At 41.2% G+C, this 27,071-nt stretch overlaps 3 protein-coding genes across 4 annotated transcripts in view; 1 reads left to right on the top strand and 2 right to left on the bottom strand.

Annotated features, from left to right (window-relative positions):
- Nucleotides 1–1,631: 1,631 nt before the first annotated feature.
- pes (pescadillo) lies at nucleotides 1,632–19,273 on the bottom strand. 2 transcript variants are annotated; one of them, XM_062542660.1, is made up of 15 exons: nucleotides 19,136–19,273; nucleotides 18,209–18,288; nucleotides 17,854–18,007; nucleotides 17,259–17,368; nucleotides 16,991–17,162; nucleotides 16,355–16,444; nucleotides 14,904–15,020; nucleotides 14,720–14,797; nucleotides 14,269–14,358; nucleotides 12,164–12,294; nucleotides 11,536–11,661; nucleotides 10,581–10,765; nucleotides 4,291–4,433; nucleotides 4,018–4,185; nucleotides 1,632–2,009 (listed from the first exon to the last, which is right to left on the bottom strand). In XM_062542660.1, exons 1-15 carry the CDS (start codon nucleotides 19,157–19,159, stop codon nucleotides 1,923–1,925), a joined length of 1,755 nt encoding a protein of 584 aa, XP_062398644.1. In that variant the 5' UTR covers nucleotides 19,160–19,273; the 3' UTR covers nucleotides 1,632–1,922. The 2 variants fall into 2 exon arrangements, with proteins under 2 accessions (XP_062398644.1, XP_062398645.1); XM_062542661.1 differs by having other exon boundaries at nucleotides 4,291–4,430.
- Nucleotides 19,274–19,586: 313 nt separating this feature from the next.
- p2rx2 (purinergic receptor P2X, ligand-gated ion channel, 2) lies at nucleotides 19,587–25,654 on the top strand. Its single transcript, XM_062543965.1, has 12 exons — nucleotides 19,587–19,778; nucleotides 20,794–20,929; nucleotides 21,398–21,469; nucleotides 22,011–22,086; nucleotides 22,180–22,276; nucleotides 22,406–22,486; nucleotides 22,583–22,724; nucleotides 22,905–23,035; nucleotides 23,443–23,533; nucleotides 23,615–23,680; nucleotides 23,777–23,854; nucleotides 23,951–25,654. The coding sequence occupies exons 1-12, from the start codon at nucleotides 19,636–19,638 to the stop codon at nucleotides 24,047–24,049; spliced, it is 1,212 nt and encodes a 403-aa protein (XP_062399949.1). The 5' UTR covers nucleotides 19,587–19,635; the 3' UTR covers nucleotides 24,050–25,654.
- A 671-nt stretch (nucleotides 25,655–26,325) lies between these two features.
- Nucleotides 26,326–27,071, bottom strand: part of pole (polymerase (DNA directed), epsilon) — a 28,871-nt gene continuing 28,125 nt past the window's right edge. Inside the window, exons 47-48 of the mRNA XM_062542659.1 lie at nucleotides 26,888–26,977; nucleotides 26,326–26,729 (exon numbers count right to left, since the gene is read on the bottom strand). Coding sequence (XP_062398643.1) covers nucleotides 26,619–26,729; nucleotides 26,888–26,977 — 201 coding nt within the window. The 3' untranslated portion in view covers nucleotides 26,326–26,618. The remainder of the gene's footprint in view (nucleotides 26,730–26,887; nucleotides 26,978–27,071) is intronic.

The following is a 27,071-nucleotide window of genomic DNA, read 5'->3' as shown; positions in this document are numbered from 1 at the left end:
CGCTGACGTCAAGCACCAGCCTCAACAGGACAAAAGCAGCAGGCAGCCTAGAGGTGGGCGTGTCTTGGGTTACAGCGGGAGGGAGCGAGCGGACAGATGGAAGGAAAGTGAGAAGTGAAGAGGGAGGAAGGGAGAGAGGGAGAGAGGGAGGGAGAGAGGGAAGGAGGGAGGGTAGAGGGGGGGTGAAGGCATAGCCTCTGTTTTGCACAGATCTCCACACACAGACACCCATTGAGCAGAGACAGCTCTGGCTGAAAGTCGATAGATGGGGACAGTAAATGGGTATAATGCAAGTGCATAATGCCTTGGAAACAGAGCGAACAAAGGCTGGGATTGTGGAGGTTTGACCGGGCTCTGCATTTCCCCCCATAGCCTCCCGCTGACTCCACACTTGATATGCGCTGTACTGTACTGCCACACTACAGCACTGCAAGGCATTCTAGTGCAAAACATTTCTAACACTAAAAACAAATACCAAGGAAGCTGGGTGAATGAACTTCCAAAGTCTATCCATGCTCATTCCTCTAGGTTTCTCCGAGAGAGCATAACCGTCTTGTTACAAAGCATACCATATCAAAAGCCATACCATATTGAAATACCATATCAAAGCTATACTATAATATAGAAACTATACAATGCCATCATGCAAATTCCTACTGCGCTGCAAATAAAAATGTGTTATTATTTTTTAAGTGGTTCAAGTCAGCGAGTGAAGCTCGCTAACTCCATCAGCAAAGCATGAAGGCAAGTTGGGTGCGAAGCTGCACACGTCTGTTGCGTGATGCCGAGCAGCCTTTGCTCCAGACAGCTTCTCTGGGCCTGTGGCTCTGCTCTCCTCATGCGCGGAGGTATCAAGTAATGGATTATGCTCTTCTTCCCACCCTTGCCCACAGTGGCCTGGGTGCCCAACACTCGGCTCTTTGTTGGGCGCGGACTCGCCCCGCTGCCTCTGGCGCGCAGTGCCAGGCCGAGCCGAGGACTAGGGGCGGGCACGAGAAGAATGCTGATCGCGCTGCGGAGGGCCCGTGAATGAGGAGATTGAGCCGCTCGGAGGGGGGCATGACTCGCCTGGCCCCCTGCCCACCCGAGATCAGAAGCGGCCAGGGGCGAAGGACGGTCGCTCGTCATGACCACCTACCTCGCAGGGGTCATGGCCGTTCGTGTCCCCACACACACACACACACACACACACACTCGGTGGAAAACTTGTCACGGCTGCCCACTCCGCTGGTCATCACACCCGTCCTGTGTCAAAGCTCCGGCGTCCTGTCCACTCCGGGCGGCCATTTAAACACCCAGGGCTACTTCAGCCGCGGCCAGAGTGCAGGGGAGCGCATTAAACATGCAAAGCAGCCGACAGGTGGCCAGCGTGTCCCGGTCTGCTAGACACGGCGTCCAGATGAAGGAGAGAAGGGTGTCAGTTGGCCCGGGGCGGGGGAAGTGAAACCTTAGTGGCCGATCTAGTCCATTTCGATCTACTAAACCTAAATTATTTAACCGTAAGAGCAGTCAGTGAAGGTCCCACTTGAAATCTAATGAATGATTAACAATAAAATTGTTCTTTATTTATCGTATTTCATTGTACAAAACTCCCATAACATTGAATTCTAAAAACGTGCACGGACAAAAAGTTGACAAAAAAAACCTTTACTTCACATATAGATCACAATCTACAACATTGGATTAGATGTCATAACATAATGGCACTGAGACCAAAGGCATGTCTTTTACTGCTGGTCAAACACGCGGTCAGACTGACATGATGATAGGGATTTGAATGAAGTGAATCACTTCCTCACCGATTCCTCCAATGAATCAGTCATACAATGACAGCTCAAACAATTGTAACCTTGCCTCTGGCGACGTATGTTTAATACAAACACAAGCAGTCCTCATTGATGGTGTCAGCATGTGCTCACTGCTCACTGCGTCTTTTTTGCCTTCTTCTGCTTCTTGTCTGCTTTGGTGGCATCATCGTGGGCCTTCCTCTTCGCCGTCAGTTTGTTTGCCTGGAAGGAAGCAACAATTTTAGCCAATTCAGAAAATCGTGGGCTCATTTACCAAATGCAAACAATTTAAGAGCATTTAAATATAAACAGTGTATTGCACTGTATATATTATGTATTCAAACCCTCTGCATCATCACCATTTCTAAACTTGTCAGGTGGAATTATTGTATGTTGCAAAAATTCATATAAATCAAGTTGCTGAAAAAAAAAACAACAGCTAGAAACCATGCTGGTAGCTGGTTTTAGCTAGAGTGTAGCACCCAAAGTAATAAACCACCAGCGTAGTAAAAGTCTACATGTTGTCATGTAGATACACATGTTAAACATAATAATATTGCCAATATAATATTGTAGCCTATTGCCAACATAATAAACCAATTTACCACCAATGTAATAATTATTATGTGTGCATGTTATTACACTGGTGGGAAAGTTAAACATATTACATTAACTTCCCACCAATGTAATACATCACTGATTTAGTGAAATTATTATTAGCATGATTAGTTCAATTAAATAATTTGTTATTATTTCACTTAAACAAAAGCCATACTTGCAGTGTGTGGCAGCCCTTAGAACCGTATAATAAATGGTTTTAAAATGTAGCATATTTACAAGGGACAGATTTTGCATAATGTTCCTAACTTTGCATAACTCTATGCAAAGTTGCTTTCACACACACTGTCTTTTTCTTGCACATTACTCAACATCTTTGATGGGGGTCCAGCAGATTACTGCATAGCATATCATTGTCTTTCTACTGTTAGCTAGTTCCATCAGCGTTTCACTAGCAGGGATGCAAACGTGAGGTGAAAAGAAGAGAGCTCGGGATTTCATTTTCATGGATTCAAGAATGCTAGAATAATTTATACGCCAATACTGAACACTGACTGTGGAATCAGGTAGGCTGCATAGTTTGTTCTCTTGAGACTCAGCCTCAACAGGCCTCATCAGGCCTCTGATGAACAGATCTGTTGTGATCGAAACGTCACCTTTTTTAGAGTGAATAAAGTATATGTTTGAAGCTCGTATACAGTGTGTGCAGACTAGGGGTGTCACGATTCTCCAAATCCTCGATTCGATTTAATTTTCGATTTTAAAGCCACGATTCGATTCGATTTTCGATCTTTTTTTATTAATGCATTCCTTGTGTCATTATTATTATTATTATTATATTCATTTTTATGTTTTGCCCTCTTCCTATTCTGTTTCAGGGGGCTTTTATTTTGAAAGCAATTTTTATTTTGAAACCGTTCCATCCGTGAGGTTGTAAACAAAAAAAAAACGTCAAACAGACATGTGAACATAGTGAAATGAAGCAACACAGAATGATACTTTGAATGTTTGTGCACACTCTGAAGACACTCTGAAGAGACCCAAGGTTAGTGTTAATGGAATAAGTACTTATCAATGTGCATTTTAAGCCTTAAAGTCATTTTGAACTGTAGGCTAACTAAATCGTTTTTTTACTTGCTAAGTTGAGAAGGCTAAATTGGTGTTAGGCTAACTGACGTGAATGAATGCAAAAAATGCTTCCACACCCGTGATTTCAGAATAACAAGAGGTTGATGTGCATTTTTTAACTGGCTGCAGCCTGATATTAGAGGAGTGTTGATGCTGCACGTGTGTGGTTTTGCGTTTTGGGCATACATGCTGGACGTCACGTTGGGGGTGTGGCTGCATCGTCGATTCTACTTTTCAGTTCGAAGTTCGAGATTGAGATGTAATTTCGATCGATTTCGATTTAAAATCGAGATCGTGACACCCTTAGTGCAGACCATCTCCCTCTCTCTCTGACACGTTTTGTCTGGCACCTCTTAAAATATTTTTGGATGCGCGCACCCATTTCTACAGTGCATAACAAACCAGCAAAGCACCTTAAGCTAGTCAGGCGGTTTTCTTCAACAGGGATTTGATGGCAGACATTTTGTCTATTTCGTGCTTTTGATTCCTTCAAAAAGGTGCCACCACATCTCAGCTGGCGATCGCTGGATGCTACTGAGCTCACCTCTCTGACTTTCCTCTTCTTGCCGAACATGATCTTGTCGTAGAGGTACTTCTCCTTCTTCTTCATCATCATGATGGCCAGCCGCTTCTCCTCGGCCTGCTCCTCCTGCTCCGTGCGCTTCCGGTCCTCGGGCCTGGCCTTGCCAGGGGTCACCTTCACCGAGGGCATCTGGTGAGGACGGGCACACGTTAACACCTCACAGCACTTCCACGAGGCCAGATAAGCGATCGTGAACGCTTCAAAGGCTCGTAGGAGCAGCGGGTTCTCTCTTACCTTGCCCTGGCCACGCTGATGTTCGATCTTCTTCAGGTTGCTCTCCTCTTCAGCCTCGTCGTCATCCATTTCTTCTTCTTCTTCTTCTTCGTCCTCGTCTTCCTCGTCATCTTCATCTTCCTCATCCTCTTCTTCCTCCCCTTCTGCCAGAACAGGGTACAAATAGAGTGATGTGTTAAACGAATCAAGGAATCTGCATTAACTGAGCCAGTCTAAGCATTCACTGGTTGATAAATTCAACATAATAATAATAATAATAATAACTAGAAATGCAATTCCAAGGAATTACCAGTGCATGAAATGCAAAAATAGATAGATAATGTAGATATGGTTACCAAGGTGTAGCTAGGGTAAATATGGTGGTTGCATAGTTTACAGAGAGTTGATAGTGTGAAGGTAGACAGTTTAAAGCTGAAACATTTTGATTTGCTGATTTCTATTCATGTTAAAATGTTAACTATGGTAACAATGATAACCAGGTTGATTGGTTAACTTAGCTACTGATTTCATGCAGTAATGGTAAAAAGGTTAACTATGCTAACTATGCTCACAGTGTTAACCAGGTTGATTAGCTAACTTAGCTAATGATTTCTAGCAGTTATGCTAAAAATGCTAACTATGCTAGCAATGCTAACTATGGTAACAATGCTAACTTAAACTAACAATGCTAACCAGGTTGATTAGCTAACTTGACTGATGATTTCTAGCAATAATGCTAAAAATGCTAACAATGCTAAAATTGCTAACAATGCTAACCAGGTTGATTAGCTAACTTAGTTAGATGTTTTTTGCAGTTATGCTAAAAATGCTAACTATGCTAACAATGTTAACTATGCTAACCATGCTAACCAGCTAACTTGCTAGTGAGGACTTTTATTTTGAAACATTTGTTGCTAGGGTATCCATGGTGGCCACTATCAGGAAGCAAGAAGTTACTGCAGCATAATCATGTTGGTTGCTATGGAAACGGTCATAAACGCTTAATTTTAATGGTTGGTATGTTGATTGCTAGGTACATGGAGGTTTCGTGTAGTTGACTGGAGGCATAGTTGATAACTGACAGTTGGAATGGTTGAACAGTTAAATAGTTGAGTAGTTACAATGGTTAAATGATTTAATAGTGTATTATTGCAGTGAGGACCTTTATTTTGAAACAGTTGTGGACAGAGGAAGTAGTGAAACAGAATCTGTAGTCTAAATAAGATTGTATGCTTAAAGCCTGAGACAGAAGGTGCCTCTCATATAGCGTTTACGCGTCCTCTCTCGCTCCTCGATCCTCACTGATCTACATAAAGAATGATGGAGCGGCAACAATGGGATAGTCTAGCCCTTCTTCTATCTTTCTTTATGTAGATCATTGAGGATCGAGGAGCGAGGGAGGACATATAAACGCTGCTTGAGAGGCACCCACAGTAAATACTTTGAAAGTTGTATGTAGATAGTCTAATTAATGTTGATAGACAGAATGTTTAATGGATGTTGATAGGCAGATTGTTTAATAGATATTGATTGACAGTTTAATGGGTGGATGAGTGAATGGTCTGAAGAAGATGAATGGATAGAAGGTTGGATGGAATGTGCCTTATATTCTTGTTAAGAGAGACACTGATACAGCTCTCTGAGAGTAGTTGATACAGGTGTAATCAATTTACATGGCTAGTCTTAAGAGAGAGTGTGCTTAAAGCCTGAGACAGAGTAAATCATTTAAAAGTTGAATGTAGATAGTCTAATTAATGTTGATAGACAGAGAGTTTAATGGATGTTGATAGGCAGATTGTTTAATAGATGTTGATAGACAGTTTAATGGGTGGATGAGTGAATGGTCTGAAGAAGATGAATGGATAGAAAGTTGGATGGAATGTGCCTTATATTCTTGTAGACTGGAGAGACACAGCTCTCTACTGAGAGTAGTGGATACAGATACAGGTGTAATCAATTTAACTGTCTAGTCTTAAGAGAGCCAGCGTATGTAGCCTGAGAGAGAGAGAGAGCTGCTGCAGGTGGGGCTGGCCACCTGGCATAAGATTCTAATTGCTTAATGATCCGATTGTGATGTCATAGAGGCCAATGTTAAGTCTATGGGGAAATTTGTAATAGTTTTTAATTTATAGTTTAAAAAGTATAAAAGTTACAAAGTTGAAAAATACTTAGCAGCCTTCCCCTATTTAAGACCTACGTTGCGACGTTTGAATGAAGTTTCTAAGTTAAACGGTTCAAGCTGAATAGAAAAAATGAATTTGATCAGCGGAATAATAAGAAGAAGAAGAAGAAGCCTTGGAAGAACAGTACAGTGCATTTTCATGCACTGTAATAATAATAATAATAGCAATAATAACAACAACAATAATAATAGCAATAATAACAACTAGAAATGCAATTCCAAGGAATTACCAGTGCATGAAATGCAAAAATAGATAGATAATGTAGATATGGTTACCAAGGTGTAGCTAGGGTAAATATGGTGGTTGCATAGTTTACAGAGAGTTGATAGTGTGAAGGTAGACAGTTTAAAGCTGAAACATTTTGATTTGCTGATTTCTATTCATGTTAAAATTAGGGCCGGGACTTTAGCGCGTTAATTACGATTAATTAATTACACAAACATTAATGCGTTAAAAAAATTGACGCATTTTAATCGTATGCCTATTTATTTTTGCACCGCGGAACGTTTCTCACTGGATGAGTTTCAGACGGACCGATTATACTGGAGCACCAAGCAACGCGCATGAGTTCGGTTCAGACAAAACAAACCACAGTGGCACAGTGAACATGAACAAAGAAGCTGATGTGACCGCGTTGGTTGGCCCCGTGGATGGGAAATGTTGTTACAAAAAACGAACGGATGGAAGCGTAGATAAGAGCATGGTTGTGTGCAACCTATGCAACAAGGACGTATCACCGCAGGTATCATCTCAGTGCAAAACATAAAGCAGCTAGCTGCTAGCTGCTAGCTGCTAGCGTGGACAAAGTATTGTGATACTCCAGACACTTGAGGGAAACCTCTGAGCTTTATTTATTAAACAAATAGCAACCGAGTTGCTGTTACAGCCACAACTCACGCTTATAACAGTAATCCACCGCACCTAATTCCATGTCCAACTTTCATAGACCTAAAAGAAACTTCACACTCAGAACCGCATACAAGCACACGCACACACGTAAACTCCGCCCCCCAGTTCCCCTTAAAGGGACACAACAATTTCATGAACTCAACTCAAGGTAACAGGTGACACAATTAACAGGATATCACAGTATTATAGTTTACAGAAGGTCTACCTATCTATAGGCTACATGAATTTCTGAAAATGTACTATTTCTAAATATGGTATTGCTACACTTTATGGCAAGAATTGCACTGGTCTGTTGGACTTATTAATAAACAATATTTTTGTTGCTTAAGCTTAGGCCTATGTATTCAGTCATTATCCAATAGTAGGCTATAGTAAAAATCCATGTGAAAAAAAAATACTTCTCACTGTTCTCAAGTCATATATTTATATATAATTAAAATGCGATTAATTTCGATTAATTAATTACAAAGCCTCTAATTAATTAGATTAATTTTTTTAATCGAGTCCCAGCCCTAGTTAAAATGTTAACTATGGTAACAATGATAACCAGGTTGATTGGTTAACTTAGCTACTGATTTCATGCAGTAATGGTAAAAAGGTTAACTATGCTAACTATGCTCACAGTGTTAACCAGGTTGATTAGCTAACTTAGCTAATGATTTCTAGCAGTTATGCTAAAAATGCTAACTATGTTAGCAATGCTAACTATGGTAACAATGCTAACTTAAACTAACAATGCTAACCAGGTTGATTAGCTAACTTGACTGATGATTTCTAGCAATAATGCTAAAAATGCTAACAATGCTAAAATTGCTAACAATGCTAACCAGGTTGATTAGCTACCTTAGTTAGATGTTTTTTGCAGTTATGCTAAAAATGCTAACTATGCTAACAATGTTAACTATGCTAACCATGCTAACTAGCTAACTTGCTAGTGAGGACTTTTATTTTGAAACATTTGTTGCTAGGGTATCCATGGTGGCCACTATCAGGAAGCAAGAAGTTACTGCAGCATAATCATGTTGGTTGCTATGGAAACGGTCATAAACGCTTAATTTTAATGGTTGGTATGTTGATTGCTAGGTACATGGAGGTTTCGTGTAGTTGACTGGAGGCATAGTTGATAACTGACAGTTGGAATGGTTGAACAGTTAAATAGTTGAGTAGTTACAATGGTTAAATGATTTAATAGTGTATTATTGCAGTGAGGACCTTTATTTTGAAACAGTTGTGGACAGAGGAAGTAGTGAAACAGAATCTGTAGTCTAAATGAGATTGTATGCTTAAAGCCTGAGACAGAAGGTGCCTCTCATATAGCGTTTACGCGTCCTCTCTCGCTCCTCGATCCTCACTGATCTACATAAAGAATGATGGAGCGGCAACAATGGGATAGTCTAGCCCTTCTTCTATCTTTCTTTATGTAGATCATTGAGGATCGAGGAGCGAGGGAGGACATATAAACGCTGCTTGAGAGGCACCCACAGTAAATACTTTGAAAGTTGTATGTAGATAGTCTAATTAATGTTGATAGACAGAATGTTTAAAGGGATATTCCGCCATTTTTGGAAATACGCTCATTTTCCACCTCCCCTCGAGCAAAACAATCGATATTTACCTTGTTCCCGTTCATCCAGCCATTCTGTGAGTCTGGCGATACAACTTTTAGCTTCAGCCTAGCATAGATCACTGAATCGGATTAGACCATTAGCTTCTCGCCTGCTAGCTTCATGTTTAAAAGTGACAAAGATTTCTGATAATTTTCCCATTTAAAACGTGTCTCCTCTCAAGTTAGAAAGTGCAATAAGACCAACTGAAAATGAAACCTGGCGTTTTTCTAGGCTGATTTGACATGGAACTACACTCTCATCTGGCGTAATAATCAAGGCAACTTGCAAACGTACCAAAGGCGCAGTGATATCGTACGCAGCATCTGAAAATAGTCCCCATAGACATCAAGCAGTAGTAGTACCAGTAGCTGCAAGTTGCCTTGATTATTACGCCAGATGAGAATGTAGTTCCATGTCAAATCAGCCTAGAAAAACGGCAGGTTTCATTTTCAGTTGGTCTTATTGCACTTTCTAACTTGAGAGGACACACGTTTTAAATGGGAAAATTACCAGAAATATTAGTCACTTTTAAACATGAAGCTAGCAGGCGAGAGGCTAATGGTCTAATCCGATTTAATGATCTATGCTAGGCTGAAGCTAAAAGTTGTATCGCCAGACTCACAGAATGGCTGGATGAACGGGAACAAGGTAAATATCAATTGTTTTGCTCGAGGGAAGGTGGAAAATGAGCGTATTTCCACAAATGGCGGAATATCCCTTTAATGGATGTTGATAGGCAGATTGTTTAATAGATATTGATTGACAGTTTAATGGGTGGATGAGTGAATGGTCTGAAGAAGATGAATGGATAGAAGGTTGGATGGAATGTGCCTTATATTCTTGTTAAGAGAGACACTGATACAGCTCTCTGAGAGTAGTTGATACAGGTGTAATCAATTTAACTGGCTAGTCTTAAGAGAGAGTGTGCTTAAAGCCTGAGACAGAGTAAATCATTTAAAAGTTGAATGTAGATAGTCTAATTAATGTTGATAGACAGAGAGTTTAATGGATGTTGATAGGCAGATTGTTTAATAGATGTTGATAGACAGTTTAATGGGTGGATGAGTGAATGGTCTGAAGAAGATGAATGGATAGAAAGTTGGATGGAATGTGCCTTATATTCTTGTAGACTGGAGAGACACAGCTCTCTACTGAGAGTAGTGGATACAGATACAGGTGTAATCAATTTAACTGTCTAGTCTTAAGAGAGCCAGTGTATGTAGCCTGAGAGAGAGAGAGAGCTGCTGCAGGTGGGGCTGGCCACCTGGCATAAGATTCTAATTGCTTAATGATCCGATTGTGATGTCATAGAGGCCAATGTTAAGTCTATGGGGAAATTTGTAATAGTTTTTAATTTATAGTTTAAAAAGTATAAAAGTTACAAAGTTGAAAAATACTTAGCAGCCTTCCCCTATTTAAGACCTACGTTGCGACGTTTGAATGAAGTTTCTAAGTTAAACGGTTCAAGCTGAATAGAAAAAATGAATTTGATCAGCGGAATAATAATAAGAAGAAGAAGAAGCCTTGGAAGAACAGTACAGTGCATTTTCATGCACTGTAATAACAACAGATCTCTGGGTCTGAGGAGCAGCTGTAGGGGGGTTATTATTACCTGGCTGCTCCCCGCGCTGAAGAGCCATAAGCTTCAGCTTCTCTGGAGGGACGTAGTCGCCCTCCTTCTCCTCCACGAAGGGCGAGAGGTGAGGGGGTAGGCTGACTCCCAGGAAGTAGTCCTCCACCGGGAGCTTCACCTTGCCGTTGATGGAGTCGTACACCCACTGGGGCTGGATGTAGTACCTGCCAACAGAGAAGGAGTCAGTTTTGACCTGGTGAGCACAGGACTTGTATGAAGATAGTTAGAAGTTAGGGAAGTTCCCCTAACAGTCAATGATATTGGTATGCATCTTAGTATACAGACTTCACCACACTAAAGACAAAATTAAGCATTTCCACAATTAAAAGCCTAAAAGCCTAGGTTTTGCAGATGATTGTTCACAGAATACATGCAGGTTGAGAAATAATAGCTTTGTGAAAACAACAACATTGACATGTGCCAGTGAATGCTGCATATAGTTAAGCATGCATGTCTGTGTGGGGGTGGCTTCTATAGGAATAAAGGCTGTTCTGTCCTACTGCCATGTAAAGCAGAGCTGGAGAGCGGGGGGGGGGGGGGGGGGGGCTGAGGATCCATCATGTGTGACTGCCCGCACATCCCTCCCCCACCTCCGCTCACGCACGCACCTCCTCCCTCAGGAAGCCCACCATAATAGGGTGCCATTGAGACTTGGGTATCTCACAGAAGGCCACTGTTGGCCTGCTCACCCCTCTGGGTTAAGTGGGACAGAAAACAACCCCAAGAACAAGAAAACTATTGGAACATCTGCAGACATGAGCAGTGGAAAGCAGCGCTTCGAACGCCTGAAGACATTTGAATGTCGTCATAAGAGGCAGAACATCAAGCAGACACCACGGAGACATAATTGCAAGCTGAAAAACAAGAACCAGAAACACAGTGCTTGTTCTGTACATCGCTCCAGGGCGGCAGGAAGAGAGTAGGCGTCACTCACCTGTTGATGTACTGCTTATCTATGCTCGGCCTGTCCACGATGTGATGTGTTATGGTCTCGTCCGTCACGTCATACGTGCTGCCGATACACAGAGACTTGTCCCAGGACACCTGGCCACCGAAACACCTGAGAGAGGGGGGATGACATAAGCACTATTTAGCATGACTAATTACTACTACTACTATGCACAACATGTGATCCACCTCCCACTGGGAAACTGACTCATGATGGGTCAATACAGCCAACAATATGAATGGAGACATTTGGAGATAGGAGTGAGGAACAAAGTCCCTTAATCGGAGCAAAACTAGATAAGAAACCACTCAACTATATTTGCTCTGTAAATATCCAAGTTCTGTTGGGAGGACCACTTTTTATGAAGCATACCAGGAGCAGCCATTTTACATTTAAAAATGACATAATCTAACCAGAATTTCAAAACCTTCAACAAATGGATGGACAACACTTCATTCCATATATTTTCATTTTCAGTGGTGATCTGTGTAGTTGTGTGTGGGAAGATGTATAGTTAGCTTTTCAGTGCTTTCGTTATCTTAGGGAGAGACAGGACTGAGATACTGGACCAGGCCCATAGCCTGTTAGTCTCCATGCAGACACCCAAGCTCACCTGATGACAAAGGCCAGGGACTCGCGGGGCACCTCCCTGTTGAGGTAGAACTTCAGCCCCTCGAAGAGACGCTTCTGGGCATCCTGCTCCTTCTGCTCCTTCTCACGAGCCTCCAGATCAGCCATGTCCTCCTGGAAACAATCAGTATGGAGAAGAGAGCCAATCCGTTTACCACCCGCTGGGATTTGACACCACATTAACATGAACGGAAAGACACGTAGAGCACAGCCAGAGAGGTGAGGGTACGGCACCTCACTTGCTTGCATCACGCTGTTTGCTTCACACCTTTAACGGGAAACCATGACGACTCACCCTCTTGTTCAACACATCTCTCGTAAGGTGTCAAACGGTTGGCACTGAGCTTGTTTGTTACCTACTGATATACTAGAGGGGGCAATTAGAGAGTACCGTCGTCTTCCACACATTTAATGTAGAACAACCATAACGCAAGTGTAACGCAAGTAGAGCAGCCAAGTCTTGTTGACCCTGAACTTTGTTGACATCTAACTCCAGTGGGTGCCCTGTATAAATCATGTGCCCGTCTTTGTGTTATAATGCAAATACTATTCTGAATGCCAATGCCTATTACAGAATGAAGCACGGTGAGCTCCGAGTTATTCACCCAGGAAGGACAAAACTAATGGCCTGGCTCCTCTCCATTCATTTCCTCACTGAGATTACAGTATGGAAACCAGACTCGTCTTACACTTCATTCAGCCATCAAGATGGTGGACTATTAAGGGGACAGTGTGAATGACGACGCCAGACATCCCCACAACAGAGAGGAGGCAGAGGGAGCAGAGATGCATAAAAGCTGTTTCATGGCCATGAAGGAATCTTTTGGTAAGAAACAAACCGTAAACACTCATCATAGTCCAAGGAAGATACATATTCATGTTTATCAATGGCTGGAGTGCGTCTTTAAATATTCTATATGTAAAGCTATACACCTGCCTTTACCAACGCTCCCTCAATAGGTCTTCATATCTGCTGCCAGATGTCACTGCATCAATATTTTCAAGAAATTCAAGGAACTTGTGCTACATTCCTAGAAGTCAGCACTCAGGAGTAATTGTACCAGATATTTCCTCAAAATGCAAAAGAACCTGGCACAAGTAATTATCTAGATACTGCAGTTTCAAATGGCCCCTCCATACCCATACTAAATCTTTTTCAATAACAGCAAAGACTTTTTTTTGGCAAATCACAGGTGATAATGATAATTTAAGGATTAAATTGGGAATGAAACAAACTATGATGGAATTTCCCCATTGTCTTCCAATTCTTTCAATCATTCTGTAACCCTGTGCACACCTTACAACCCACACAAACTATAGCAAACAATAGTTCCTCTCTTAAGTAAACATAGCCTACACTTAGGTTTCGATGTGCACTCTTAATACTTACAAATTACACATACCTCAACACTTCAAACTACATGGAACTGTATTGTGTTTGACCGGCTCACCCCTGCACCTGTCTCGCAACTTGTAGTGCCTCGGGATTGGGTCACGAGTGCACTAGCAAGGGAGCTAAAGCGTATGGATGCTAGTATCCCTCACCAGCATGCCTCTTAAGTCGCCAGGAAGGAGGTTTTTTGTTTTTTGTGCACAGCTATCATGCCAGCTGGCTACCAATGAGAATAACAAATTAAATCAAATAAAAATTATGACAATGCTATGAATATCAAAATAAGGATAAAAAAGGGGGAAAGCATTTCTTTGTTTTCTTAGTAAAAAAAATGGTATCAAATAAAAATGAGGCAAGTTATTAAAAGCTTTACTGTATGTGATTGCATATGTTCCGATATAAAAAGCCTCTAAACAACATCGCCGTCAAAAATGAGATGCTAAGAATGGGATAACGATGGTGAGTGAATGCTGTCCACACATAGTATACATTAATCAAATGAATTATCTTCGAAACCTGCTAAATACCACTCTCTTCCTGGTCGGAAATATTGATTTGTAGGCAAAAAACCTATAGGAGCCTGATTGAAAAAAAAAAGCTTATTTAAAAGTAAAAGACGGATTTAGAGGGTTATGTATCTGAACTCCTCACATATACTACTGTGTGATGTCAAGTGATGTGATGTGAATATTTACCCCTTCAGCAGGAAAGTGGTCAGCCTCAGCTTCTTCCTCCTCTGCCGTGCTGACCACTCGAGCCAAGCTGGCACTCAAGGCCGACAGTTTCTGAAGACAAAACAGGGCAAATGTTTACACTCATGCCACTCAGGTCATGTCAAGACAGGATATTTCTGATCCATCTTATGTCTTCATTTACCTACAAATTAATAACACAGCAAGTTTACAACAAAGTTGTCAGTGTGTTGATTCCAGACACATTAGTGACATAGAACATAGCCGTCTGATTACAACATGAACTATGAATTTGACACAGAACACATCTTCCAATGAACACTTAATGTTTTGTCCCCAATCAAAGTGCCCTCCACATCATGGATAACATAACACTGGCATTAAGTATAGCAAGACCAACAAAACAATACAGACTGAAAAAAAAAAAAACGATAAGACAAAGACTGATGTAAACCTCCATATAGCTTTCAGAGTCCATGGCATAGCCTTCCTCGTGCTCTGCTTTCAGTCCCGTTTCAGATTTACTGTCCAGCTGTGGAAAGCAGAACAATTCAACTGTTACCACAATATTCTACTGCTGTAATACGACAATACAGAATGTTGCGACACAAGAGGAAGAGCTCAAGTTGAGCAGGTACCTTGGGAGGGTATGTAAGGTTGAGGGTCTGGTACAGACGGTAGTTGACGAAGCCCATGATGGTTGTGTAAAGCTCTGTGAAGGTGGCCATTACTCTGTAGTCCACATCGGTGGGATGCTGAAAGGATAAAATCAGAGAGGGTTAAAGCGGAGCAAAAGGCGCAAATGTTTGAACATTCGCGTTATGTTTTCGCAAAAAGGGGAGGGGGGGAAATCCCCCTTTAAGCAGACCTAGAAAGTGACGTTACATTCTAACTGAACTGCTTGCCAATCTGACAGAGATCGATATCCCACTAAGACGTCTTTGCGACACACCTCTTTAAGCAGACAGGAACTGTTCGAATTTTGCTTCCATAGAGATGCATTATGTTGCTCTATGTTGTCAGTAATGAAGGATCTTTGATGAAGTCCAACAGGAGCAAGCTAATTAGCTATTAGCACTAGATCCCTTATCCCTGTTCTCTATCAGCACTGCAATGGGTCTCAGACTTGAGATCAATGCTGACCTCACAATGCAACGTGCACTCGCTAACAGATCGAACCTCTAACTTAATGGAAGTGGTAGGTGTGCCAACAAAACGTTATGCATTTCAACATCACAGTCAAACGCCTTTCAAGGTCCCAGTTCTATACTCACTGGCTTCCTTTCTGTGGGAATCGAGCAGGAAGTGCCCAATGAACCTGGACTTAATGTTATCTGTTCAAGTTCACAGCAGAAGACCATGCCTAATACTATTTAACCACCACACCATCAAACCTTCTCTTAACCATTTACCAACCTGGGGTTAGAAACATGACTTCCCTTTCAAAAGGAGATAAATACACCTTTTGAGGGGCCGACAAAGTCAAACCTGACAAGATAACCTTATGTCAAAATTCCTAAAAGTCAAGATCGCACATTGACTCAATTATCTCTAACTCAACGTTGGTATCCACAGGTTAAGCCAAAAATCAGTCAACACATATACTTTGCATACAGCACAGATCCACTGGAGTTGCACACAATGCAATTAATGCTCCCATCATCTCAGCAGACCAGCTTGCCCATCCACTGTCACCATAAGGGAACCAACTGTTGATGCAGTGGACTAGAAAGTAGCATAACAATAAGAAAAACTACAGTACACATCCATATTGTCCACAACTGTCCATGTGTGCATCTCTGCAAGGCAGCATCGAGACACTTGGCAGCCAAAGTGACTCTGGAACACAGATTCTGCTCTCAACACATTCAGTTCTCAACATCAAACTGCACTGACAACTGAATACGTAACAAATGAAAAACATTGGACAAAGGGTCTTCTGCATGATGACAATTCAACACGGTCAATTGAATAGAACACCATACTGTACTGTAAACAGAGAAAGCACACTGGATACACAACATGATCCCACTGGTTATGCTAAAAAGCCGCGCTGCGCGAAGTTCACGACAGACGAAGCCATACTTACGTCATGAGCAAACTGATAGGGCACGAGCCAGGTCACCGTCTGTCCCAGAACCTCAGCCTGGTAGTAGATCCCCTTGATGGAGAGGAACACCTGACGGGAAAGACAACACAAGACTTAAGGGCCGTTCACACCAAGAACGATAACGACAACGATAACTATAACCATAACGATAAAAGTGTCCACACTGGCCAACGATAAGAAAAGTCTCTCCTCATGTTAATGAATGTGATGGCTAGAATATTATGGGTTCTGATTGGCTGTTAGCTTTTTATCGTTCTCAAAATCGCTCTGAAAGTGATCAACAACAATATCGTTCTTCATGTCGTTATCGTTATAGTTTAGGTGTGAACGCTGTCATTCATATTAATGAGAGCGATATTTGTTTATAGTTATCATTATCGTTCTTGGTGTGAACGGCCCTTTATTTCAGTGCATCTGGAGCAGCCTGAGGCCAAGCTGTGCAATACTACAATCATAAAAAAAGGCAGGAAGGGTTCGCACTTTGAAAAAATAGTAGACAAAGTCTTTGCTGAAGAATAATCATAACAACAACAGTAGAATGGCTGTAGGCACTTTTTTGTACTTCTTGGGCTTCCTTAGCCTAGAAACCTCAAACGAGCCGTGTGCGTCTCCTACCTTCCGTAGAGCGCGAGAGGTGATGATGTAGTTCATCCACTCCACCGTCAGGCGTCGGCACAGCTGGATGGTCTGGACGTGGCATTTGCCCGTGCGGGCAAAGGTGGAGAAGAGGAAGCACATGGCAAGGGCGTCGTCGACATCGCGAACAGCATCAATGAACGTTGGGTACCTGAGACAAGAGATGTGAACAGATGTCAGTGATATTATTCTGAGTAATATCTCGCCATCTACTGGAGGAAAAGTGAAAATGCATCCCGGTTCTCACCTCTCCTTCACAATGTGGTCCAATTTGTAGCCTGGCTTGTTGTCCCTTAACCTCTGCACCCCGGTCCACTCTGCTTTTCCGTATGCTTTGCGGAGCTTCCGTACAAACACCTGCACGACACACAGACGAGACGACCCATACACTGTTATTTCGCAGCCCCTACTATACATGCTCCCACTCTCCTATGGGCATGAAAAACTCAATGGGTCAAACACATTCCCATTGAATTAATACTGCAGGCAGATACGATGCCGCAACAAAACAGTGCTCATAACATTATTCACTTTGCATTCAAGACTACATATGCTTAGTATGTCAAAGTTCAAGGTGATGAACTCCATAAAGTCCAGATACGAGAGTCTGAGCACCATGTCAAAGCCAAGACATACTGCCAAAGTGTTCCTCTTCATCAGGGAAATGAGCCGAGCCAAGGTTAGTTGGCTGACATTAGAAATACACAACCTGACCAAAAACCTGACACAATCTGACCAAGGCACAAAGTCAGAGTTAAAATGCACTTTCATTGTCCCTGGTGACAAGAGTATTGCAGCAAATGCAATGAACTATTACATACTTAAATGGATGAGGAACCTACCTTATATTCTCTGAATTTCCCCACAATGGGCTCATGCAGGAGGAAGCGGATGTCTTTCAGAAGGTAGAAGGTCCTAGGGGCTGTGGATCCCTTGTTTACCTTCTTCTTGTGTTTTGGTTCATGAGGGTAGATTCCTTTTAAAATGCACAGACGCCTGCAGATAGGGTGAAGACAATTTCAGTCCTTTAAACATTGAACTATAAAGTAGTCTTCTGTTTTAATCTTTATCTTAACCTTTATCTGTGACAAGAACAGTGTTCACAAGGCTATGGTTGAAAAAACTGTGAATAATTGTGAAACTAGTAGGTTGTCATATTCATGCAAGAAACAGTTATCTCAGGAATAGTTTGACTACCTGAAATCTGCCAGGCTCAGCTGAAGCTTCTTTCGGGCCTTGTTTCTGGTGATGTAATTTGTGGCCGACCCACTCTCGTACTGTAAAAGAAGTCAACATAGATTCTGCTTAGTCACACACAAAAAAAGACATCACAGATCAAACAGGACCATATGTACTTCCATAAATCTCAAACAACAACTTTGTTTTATCATGACTGACCTAGGGCAGTTTACAGCAAATTAGAATGCCACAAAATGCTACACTTGTTGAGCCAAGTACAAATGTTTCAGAAAAGTCTTGATTTGCATTAAAAAATAAAACAAAATGACAAACAAAAATACTTTGGGCGCTCCGAAACTTATGTTGATACTCCTCGTTCATCACCCATCAGTGTAAGGCACACTACACACCTCAAGTGAGTGCTTGTAACTGCTAGCAGAGACCATGTCACATGGCTAATATACCTTATGGTCCTGCCAAATTACCAAGTAAGTAACATAACTCTGGTCGCGATATCATAATAATTACAGAGTAAAAGACACAATTTAAACAGTGTAAAGTAAGAAATAAATTAGCAGCTAGTGACAAGTGACTGTCGATTGTAGTAAACAACGAACTAGAGCTAGCAGAGTCCGTGCTAAATTTAGTAAGAATGTCAAAATGTGAAAAGGACAAGGTTTGTATTGTCAACGACTAACAATTATTGTTACTTATTGAGCGAAACATATTAGAAACATAACCGATTGGTCCTTCTGGTAGTGTTGAAAGTGCCAATATTTCAAGGTTTTTATCCAACTAGGCTAGTAAAAAAGACTCAAGTCCGACTAGCTAGCGTAGCTAGCAGTCTAAATTCACAGATATTCACAGTTACCGTTGGTGCACAAAATATATTCAGTTTCGTATAGATTGCATTTGTTGTTTGATGTATATAGTTTGTTTTACTACCTTTTTCTTTTGCAATCCACCCATTGTCAGCTGTCAAATCAGGGGATTTCAGTCAAAAAAGTAGAAAATCCACGAACAGGCAAAGGAGCATGCCAACTTGCGTGCTCAAGAGTAGGCAACACACGTGTCTGTTATGTGTCCTACGTAATAGGACCTCAGTTTTGATGGCTGTATATGTGCCTGACAAAAAAAACGTTTTGTTTTGGTGAACAATTGAACATCGTTTTCAACTCATTGCAATTCCCATTACATTGCTGCACCTGTAGAATTTAGTTACATTTGATTTGGGCTTAGATTCACATTTTAGATTTAGATTAAATTAAAAGTTGTTATGGGGAATGCGAGTGCGTTCGATCCGCAAGTGAGTGTACGTGCTTGCGCGCGTTTGCGCGTGTATGAGAGAGATGGACAGAGAATGAGTGAGTGAGTGAGTCAGAGTCCGATTCATTTTCATCGACGAGACAGTGCATCCGACAGGGCAAACTGTAAGAGAAATTAATATGGGTGTCATACACTTTCTCAAGGAATATTTTCTTGGCTTTTTTCTTGGCTATGAGACTCCTAAGGTAATGGTGGTGAGAAACAGAAAACTTGGAGTTATATACCGAGGAGTCCAGTTTCTAGTTATCACATACTTCATTTGGTAAGTTATTCAAAGCAAAATGATTGAACCTATCGGTGCAAATCTAACTTAATCTAGGCTATTGCTTTTTAGAACTTAACAGATTTCTTGCATAATTTGCCAAAATCATTGCAACAAGATGCCTCTCATCTACAGTGTATGCAAATAATAGCCTACTTGCATTTATTTGTTTATTTATTTATGCACCAATATCATTATAGGAAATTAATTATTTGCAAACATCCAGAGTTAAGATATTTTCTCTTGTGACATTGATACTAACAAGTCTACTGAGAGGTGTTACAGTCCTTTGTCTGTCCTTCAGCTAAATGTGCATGATGCTCTTTTGACAATGCTGTTGGTTTGATTTGTGGTGTACATTACACTAGGCCTGCACATTGAAGTTGACTGAGCAATGGGTGTTGAAGACTGAAACTGAGATGAGACTGACTACAAATTCAATTGATTGTAAATTGCTACTGAGCAGAGCATTAGCCTACATGCAGTGATTGTGAATAAAATGTGACCACACTGTCTTGGATGGTAAATGGAATGTTCAGTATCAGACTGATCTTGATGACTGTGGCCAACATTTTTCTCATTGTGTATTATAAATGGATCCATCTTGTACGTTAAATTTTAATTTCAGTTTGCAAAAAGAATGGGGAAACGTCAGGTAAAGGAAATGCAGGCGTTTGCCAGAAAAGTCACGTATAGCATTGGTCTGATTTGCACCAATACTGCCATGCGTTTGTGAAAAAGTCAAACGAATAGATTTGATGAAAGATACACCAGTATTTTGATGTTTGGCTGACGATGAGATCAGAGTGAGGAAAGAGGCATGTCATCATGAATCTTTTTAAAACTTTGTTATATAAATAAACATATTATTATTATTATTATGTGCACTGATGGGTGCATATCCCCTTATAGATAGATAGATAGATCGATCGATCGATAGATAGATATACTTTATTAATCCCCAAGGGGAAATGACAGTGTTTTGATTATGTCCATATTTCACATGATTTCTTAGGTATGTGTTCATAAGTCAGAAGGCGTACCAGGACACGGAGACCAGGCCTGAGAGCTCCGTCTATACCATGATGAGAGGCGTGGCCCTGCAGGGGGACAATGTGCTGGACATGGTGGAATATGTCCATCCTTCTGAGGTACACAAAGCGTGTCTGAAGGAGGGCCATTTGCAGCTGCCTTTAGTTTTATCTCCATAGAAGTGCGTTCAGTATACCCACCGGAGTGGGCAGACAATATATCAAATACATGAGGGGTACAGATCTACTACATCTATGAGAGTGTCACATACAGCACTGACTGAAGTGTAAAATGGCATCATGGTTTTATGGTTTAATTATTGTGCCTCTGTTGCTCTGGTTACTAAATTAATAACATGGAAAACCATGCACAGCCAATTTTATTATAATAATTACACTTCTAATATGGAAATGGGATGGGAAAATGACGGTGAGGTCAGAATGGTAATGGAGAAATGATAAATGTCTGTGTATTGGGCATGTGTTTGGTACTGGTTTTGGTTCTTGAATTTGCCCTTGGGGATCAATAAAGTATCTATCTATCATCTATCTATCTATCTACTGATATATTGCCTTCTGTTTTTGCAGGGCGGAGATGTTATCAGCACCATCTTGAGGCGTGAAGTCACACATGACCAGAAACAGGGCACGTGTGCAGAGGTAAACAACATGTATTTAGTACTGTAAAGAAGAAATGGTTTCATTTCATATTACCCAGCATCTTGAATTTCAGAAAAAAATATGAATTGGTTGGTTGACAAATTGAGTCTGAATTGACCGCAAATGAGTGTGAATGCAATACTGTAATATTCAGATTTTCTTCATTTCAGTAACTACACGATACAGTAGTTTAGTAATTTCCTGACTATAAGCCGCGTCTTATACATTGATTTTGCAAAAAAAATTCCACTATGAGGTTAATACAGAGGGGCAGTTAATATGGTGCTAATATGGTTTTGTTTCTTTTAACTTGTATAAAACACTGTCCTGCGGCTTATACACAATGCGGCTTATATGCGGGAAATTACTGTACTACACTAAAGTATTGGGTATTTTGCCATAAACACCTGTTGAAAATTGTATGTGCTTTTTGAATTGAATGGCACCTTCTACAGCATGTTGGTAAAGCATGTTACACATTTCAGAACTGCTATGACTTGCAGAATGCCCTTTAAATTCATATCCCACATTTTCCCATCAGGACTACCGTGTGTTCAAAGCAAACTGCACAAAAGATTCTGACTGTGTTGCTGGGGAAATAAACCTTGATGGCAATGGTAGGTGAAAGTTTGCTAACTACTAAATGAAACTGGCATTTAAGGCTGAATTCTGAATTCTTTGTGGACTGACCGAGGACTGTGTTCCTGAAGGACAGCAAACTGGACGCTGTGTGCAGTACTATAATCACACCTTCAAGACATGTGAGATCCAGTCTTGGTGTCCTATTGAGGCCTTTGCAGCTGTTAGGTGACGTGTAGAATTCATTTGATTTCTTTGTTGCACTGAGAGTCAGTCAGCTGATGCTTTATGTCGTGGACTCAATTTACTAGCCGAGTGCTTTTCCTGAAATTCTAATTGTGTTTCTCATCTCCACAGAGAACCGCCATTGGCAGAAGCTATCAACTTTTCTCTATACATCAAAAATGCCATACACTTTCCGAAATTCAAAGTATTAAGGTTAGCCACCCATTTCCATTTTCGAGTATGACCTGAACCAGAAGATGACCATAGATACAGTAAATAACGCTTATTTTCATTTTCCTGCATGGTTAGGGGAAACACTAGACCTGGGAGAAAGGTCAAATATATGCCCCGGTGCCACTACAACGAAGAGACTCACCGCTACTGCCCAGTCTTCCGGCTGGGCTACATCGCAGAGCAAGCCAGGGAGAAATTCAGTGAATTATGCAGAACTGTGAGTATTTCTTTGTGCTAACACATACTGTAATACGTATTATAATAGGGTATCACGTTGTAATTCATATTGTAAGACATACTGTAAAAAAAAAAAAAAAGTTGTTAAAGTTGTTAAGTGGTAAATCTGATTTATTATTGAACACATGACCAGAGCATAGCTTTTTTTTTGCCCTTCCAGGGAGGCGTGATTGGAGTCTTCATTAACTGGAAGTGTAATTTTGATGTGGACCCTTTAGCGTGTGTGCCCACTTACTCTTTCAGGAGACTGGACACACGCAAGAACCTGCCTTACTCAGGGTACAATTACAGGTGGGTGTTTACCAGCAGACGCTTTAGATTATCAATATGAATGTGTTTAGAGTGTCTGTTTAACTCATATACAGTATGTTACCTGTTTTGTTGCTTGAATGGTGTTTATGTGTTGTATTGTATGTTTTAGTTTTGTATGTGATGTCTTTTCTTAGTTACGCCTCTTTTAGCCAGGGCTCACTTGGAAAAAAAGGCTATTGTCTCAACATGACTACCCTGGTTAAATAAAGGATAAATAACATAACATAGAATACCATATAAAAAAAATTACAAAAATAGTCACATAATGTGGGCCCATCAGTATAAACATTTCATTTGACTTGTAAGTGCTGAATTTACATACTGTGCATTAGCTGTAATGCACACATTAGGATGTAATGTGATCTGTCTGGATGTAAACTCCTCAGATTTGCCAAGTATTACAGCAAGAATGGTGAAGAGTACAGAACACTTATCAAGGCCTTCGGGATTCGACTGGATATCATCGTCCACGGACATGTGAGTAGGAGCAGGTAAATCTTCTATTTTAATCCGTACAGAGGGACAACAAAACAACTTTTAACTCTGACATGCTTATAGGCTGGAAAATTCAACATTGTCCCAACTATCATCAACGCAGTAACAGCTATGACATCAGTTGGAATTGTAAGTGCCACATGATTTGTAATCTAATTTCTAATCAAGCATCCTAATAGAATTATCATCAAGGACCACTTTGAAATATGTTTTTTTTTTCTTCAGTGTTCCATCATCTGTGACTGGATCATGCTGACCTTCATTGACAAAAATGAGATTTACAGCGAGAGGAAATTTGACAACGTAAAGTTTTTATGAGATTATGTTGAAAGATACCATCAAGTCTCTATGTTGTCTGTATGCTTGGTATGTTTGTTCTTACTTATTTCTTTCTTCCAGTCCTCTGATGAGCCCATTGAGCACGTCGTCGTTACAGACCTCACCCTCACAAGCTATGGCTCCACGCACTCAGACCTCTCGGATGGGGTGCCGCTATGATGGACAGCTCACTCTCTCACCCCTCGGCCACAAGCACACTACAGGATGCCACTCAGCCGTGGAGCAGGACAGTGACTGTGCTCGGGTTCGTGGCACTCTTGCTTCAGAAGTGAAGAAATGTCAAGCCACAAATAGCCGCATAGGCCTGAGACAAGGAATACAACCATCACTCCAATGGACAAATCTATAATCTCAACATTAACTAAGCCGTCAAGAGACACATTCCATAACTGCAGTGCATATACCAAGCCTTAAGTATAATAAATAGCTTACTTTAGTCAAGTCTGTATTCAATGTCATTGATATTTGGCAGGGGGGAAAAACAGAATTATCCACAACCAGAATTGTTCAGTATTACTGCTTACCTGGCTCTGCTTGTCCATGATACAATGAGAGCCAGAATGAAAACATAGCTCAGCATGTAACATAGTAATATACATTATATTACAGTACAGAGTGTGAATTACAGTATATTCTGTTTTGTATCCAAATTGTAGTTTCTTTTCATTGATTTGTATGTTTTCTGGTTTATTTCTGTAGCCCACTCACATGCATGTGCAAACCAAAAGTTAAAGTGTGATTCTGACAATACATCTCCTCATTTCCAATAACCATTTTCATCTCCGAAACCGATTGATGTCGTTTTGCTGGAGGACAGGAGTGAAAGTTCCCTGGGGAGAAGGGGTCCATGTAACAAATACAATGTGGTCATTATTCTCCCCACAAAATAGCTTCCATAACAAGATTGTGGCGACGAGTGCTGGCAGGCTCACACTCAGCCTTCTTCCCTGACACAATGGATGGAGCACTTCAGGCAGAAACCTGACACCAAATGTTTTTTTTTTTTGTTTTTTTTTAATTTAATGGATCTTTCCTTTTGGTGATTGGGAGAAAAAAACCCTCACTTGTTAGTTACAGCTGAATAATTGTCTGGAACGGGAAAGAACACGGTCCTGGAAACGGATCTGACCAGCACGGGCGCTCAATGACAAACAGACCTTACCAGGAACAACTGAACAATGATGTGATCGGAAAATATAAGAATTCCTTTTCAGCCCCGACTTTCCAAAGCACTTGATCGAATTAACCCGTGAACTTCAAGGAGTGAAATTGTATTATGAGGCCACAGGAAGACCGATCAGCCAACACGGAGTCTTGTGAGACGATGGATGGAGCTGTGGGTGGGGCAATGAGGTTAGCGTAATGAGGAGATGGGCTCAGGATGGGGTTGCCTTTCACCAATCACGTTCAGAGAGGATGTATGTTGAAATGCTATAGGTAATCCCATTATCAGTGATCTGCACTTTCAGGATCCAGTGATATACAGTGCCTATAAAAAGCACTTCACCCTCTTGGACATTTGCCCTTTTATTGCTTTAAAAAAAAAAATGGAATCATGGTCAATATCATTTGGCTTTTTTGACAAGAATTTACTAAGTAAGGGATAATGTATTGTCCACTGGTAATGATCGGAAAAAAAAAAGTCCCGACTGGAAGAACAGAACCCCGACACGACACGCTTATTGTTTGTGGCCACTCTGTCAAGTCTTGGGCACTCAACAACGTTCCTCTTGTTGTCTTTAAACAATTTCTGAGTAGCTTTCGTGCTTTGGGTCATTGTCTTGTTGGAAAATAAATCTTCTCCCAAGTTGTACTTCTCTTGCAGACTGAATCAGATTGTCCTCCAGAGTTTAGAATTTCCATATTCATATTTTGCTGCATTCATTTCACCCTTTACCTTAACAAGCCTTCCAGGGCCTGCTGCCCAGGAGCATCCCGACAGCATGATTCTGCTGTACCCCCATCATGCTCCACAGTAGGGATGGTGTGTTGGTGGTGATGTGCAGGGTTTGGTGTCCGGGAATCATGGCCCAAAAGTGTATTTACTATTTTTGTCAAACCAGGGGTGAAAACTTTTTAAACTTAAAGTCACAGTAACAAGCTTTTGAGGGCAAGGTGATCCATCTGTGATCACTTCAACTGCTGTGCTGCAATGGGGGGAAAACATGTTGGTCCAATCGGAGTGTATTCTGATGATTAAGCAATAAGCAACAAACCTAACAAGAGGACCAATGACCTTATCAAAACTGCCAGCTGCTGATTACAGAAATGACAGAGGAACATTAGAGATCAATTACCCGTCTGTGAAACCACATTTTTCTTATTGCTGTCAATGGGCCACTCACCAGGCGATCAATAAGACCATCAACACGTATTACGGTTTGGCAGACAAACAAGACGACAACACCAGTGGGAAGGATCACTGCACATGCTTTTAAATATAAAAGACAATATTTATTACCAAAAAAACACAAAAAACACCAAAATGTCCATCATTCATCTCAGAGATCCCCATAATAAAACTGTTTTCATGTTTTCACAAATGCTGTTCACCGTTTCACTCGCTCATTATGTACAATTTCTCCATGTTGTCATATTTACAGCTTACAGAACAACACCATCTGCAGAACAACACCATCTGCAGAACAAGACACCGATGTGTGCTCAATATTAAAAGGATGGTTCGGACCATCCCTTTAACATGACTATTATTAGGGATTTTGTCACATTAGGCCAACTGGGGGCTCATGAGAAGCAGCCAGTCGATGGTCTCCTGCAGGAAGCCCATCTTGTAATGATCCGCAATGTTCCGGAACACTCTTATCTGCTCGGAGAAGCTCTAGACGGGAAGGAAGCAAAGGAATCAAACAAGTCAGCCACAGAATGCGGGAGATTTTGATGATAAAGCGGTATACATCTTAAATGTTTGATGTTGGATGCAATTAAGGCGTTAGATACGTCTTAAGTGCTGGATGCTCGGTGCATTATGCCACTGACCTTGGTTGAGAAAGTGAGTTTGAAATCGCCAGCGCAGCGGCAGTACAGAGGCATGTTGGCCTCCTTCACTCCTTTGCACTTGGCACACTCCTGATAAAAAGATAGGGGTGGAGAGGGTGATCACTGGTGGGAACTGGACACTGCGGTTCTAAGCTGAAGTAGAGACTGCGGTGTGTGTGGGCAT

The sequence above is a fragment of the Sardina pilchardus genome, chromosome 8 (assembly GCF_963854185.1).
Source record: "Sardina pilchardus chromosome 8, fSarPil1.1, whole genome shotgun sequence".
Taxonomy (NCBI): Eukaryota; Metazoa; Chordata; class Actinopteri; order Clupeiformes; family Clupeidae; genus Sardina; species Sardina pilchardus.
This window is presented reverse-complemented; position numbering and strand designations above follow the sequence as displayed.

What these genes read in the sequence shown, in the direction of transcription:
- pes (XM_062542660.1), bottom strand. Translation starts at nt 19,159, where the DNA reads ATGGGTGGATTGCAAAAGAAAAAG. An exon ending in CCTATCAGTTTGCTCATGAC is followed by an intron (nt 15,021 to 16,354) that starts GTAAGTATGGCT and finishes TTATCCTTTCAG; the next exon opens with CATCCCACCGATGTGGACTA. An exon ending in AGAAGAGGAAAGTCAGAGAG is followed by an intron (nt 2,010 to 4,017) that starts GTGAGCTCAGTA and finishes GCTTCCTTCCAG; the next exon opens with GCAAACAAACTGACGGCGAA.
- p2rx2 (XM_062543965.1), top strand. Translation starts at nt 19,636, where the DNA reads ATGGGTGTCATACACTTTCTCAAGGAATATTTTCTTGGCTTTTTTCTT. An exon ending in CCGAAATTCAAAGTATTAAG is followed by an intron (nt 22,487 to 22,582) that starts GTTAGCCACCCA and finishes CTGCATGGTTAG; the next exon opens with GGGAAACACTAGACCTGGGA. An exon ending in TACTCAGGGTACAATTACAG is followed by an intron (nt 23,036 to 23,442) that starts GTGGGTGTTTAC and finishes TAAACTCCTCAG; the next exon opens with ATTTGCCAAGTATTACAGCA.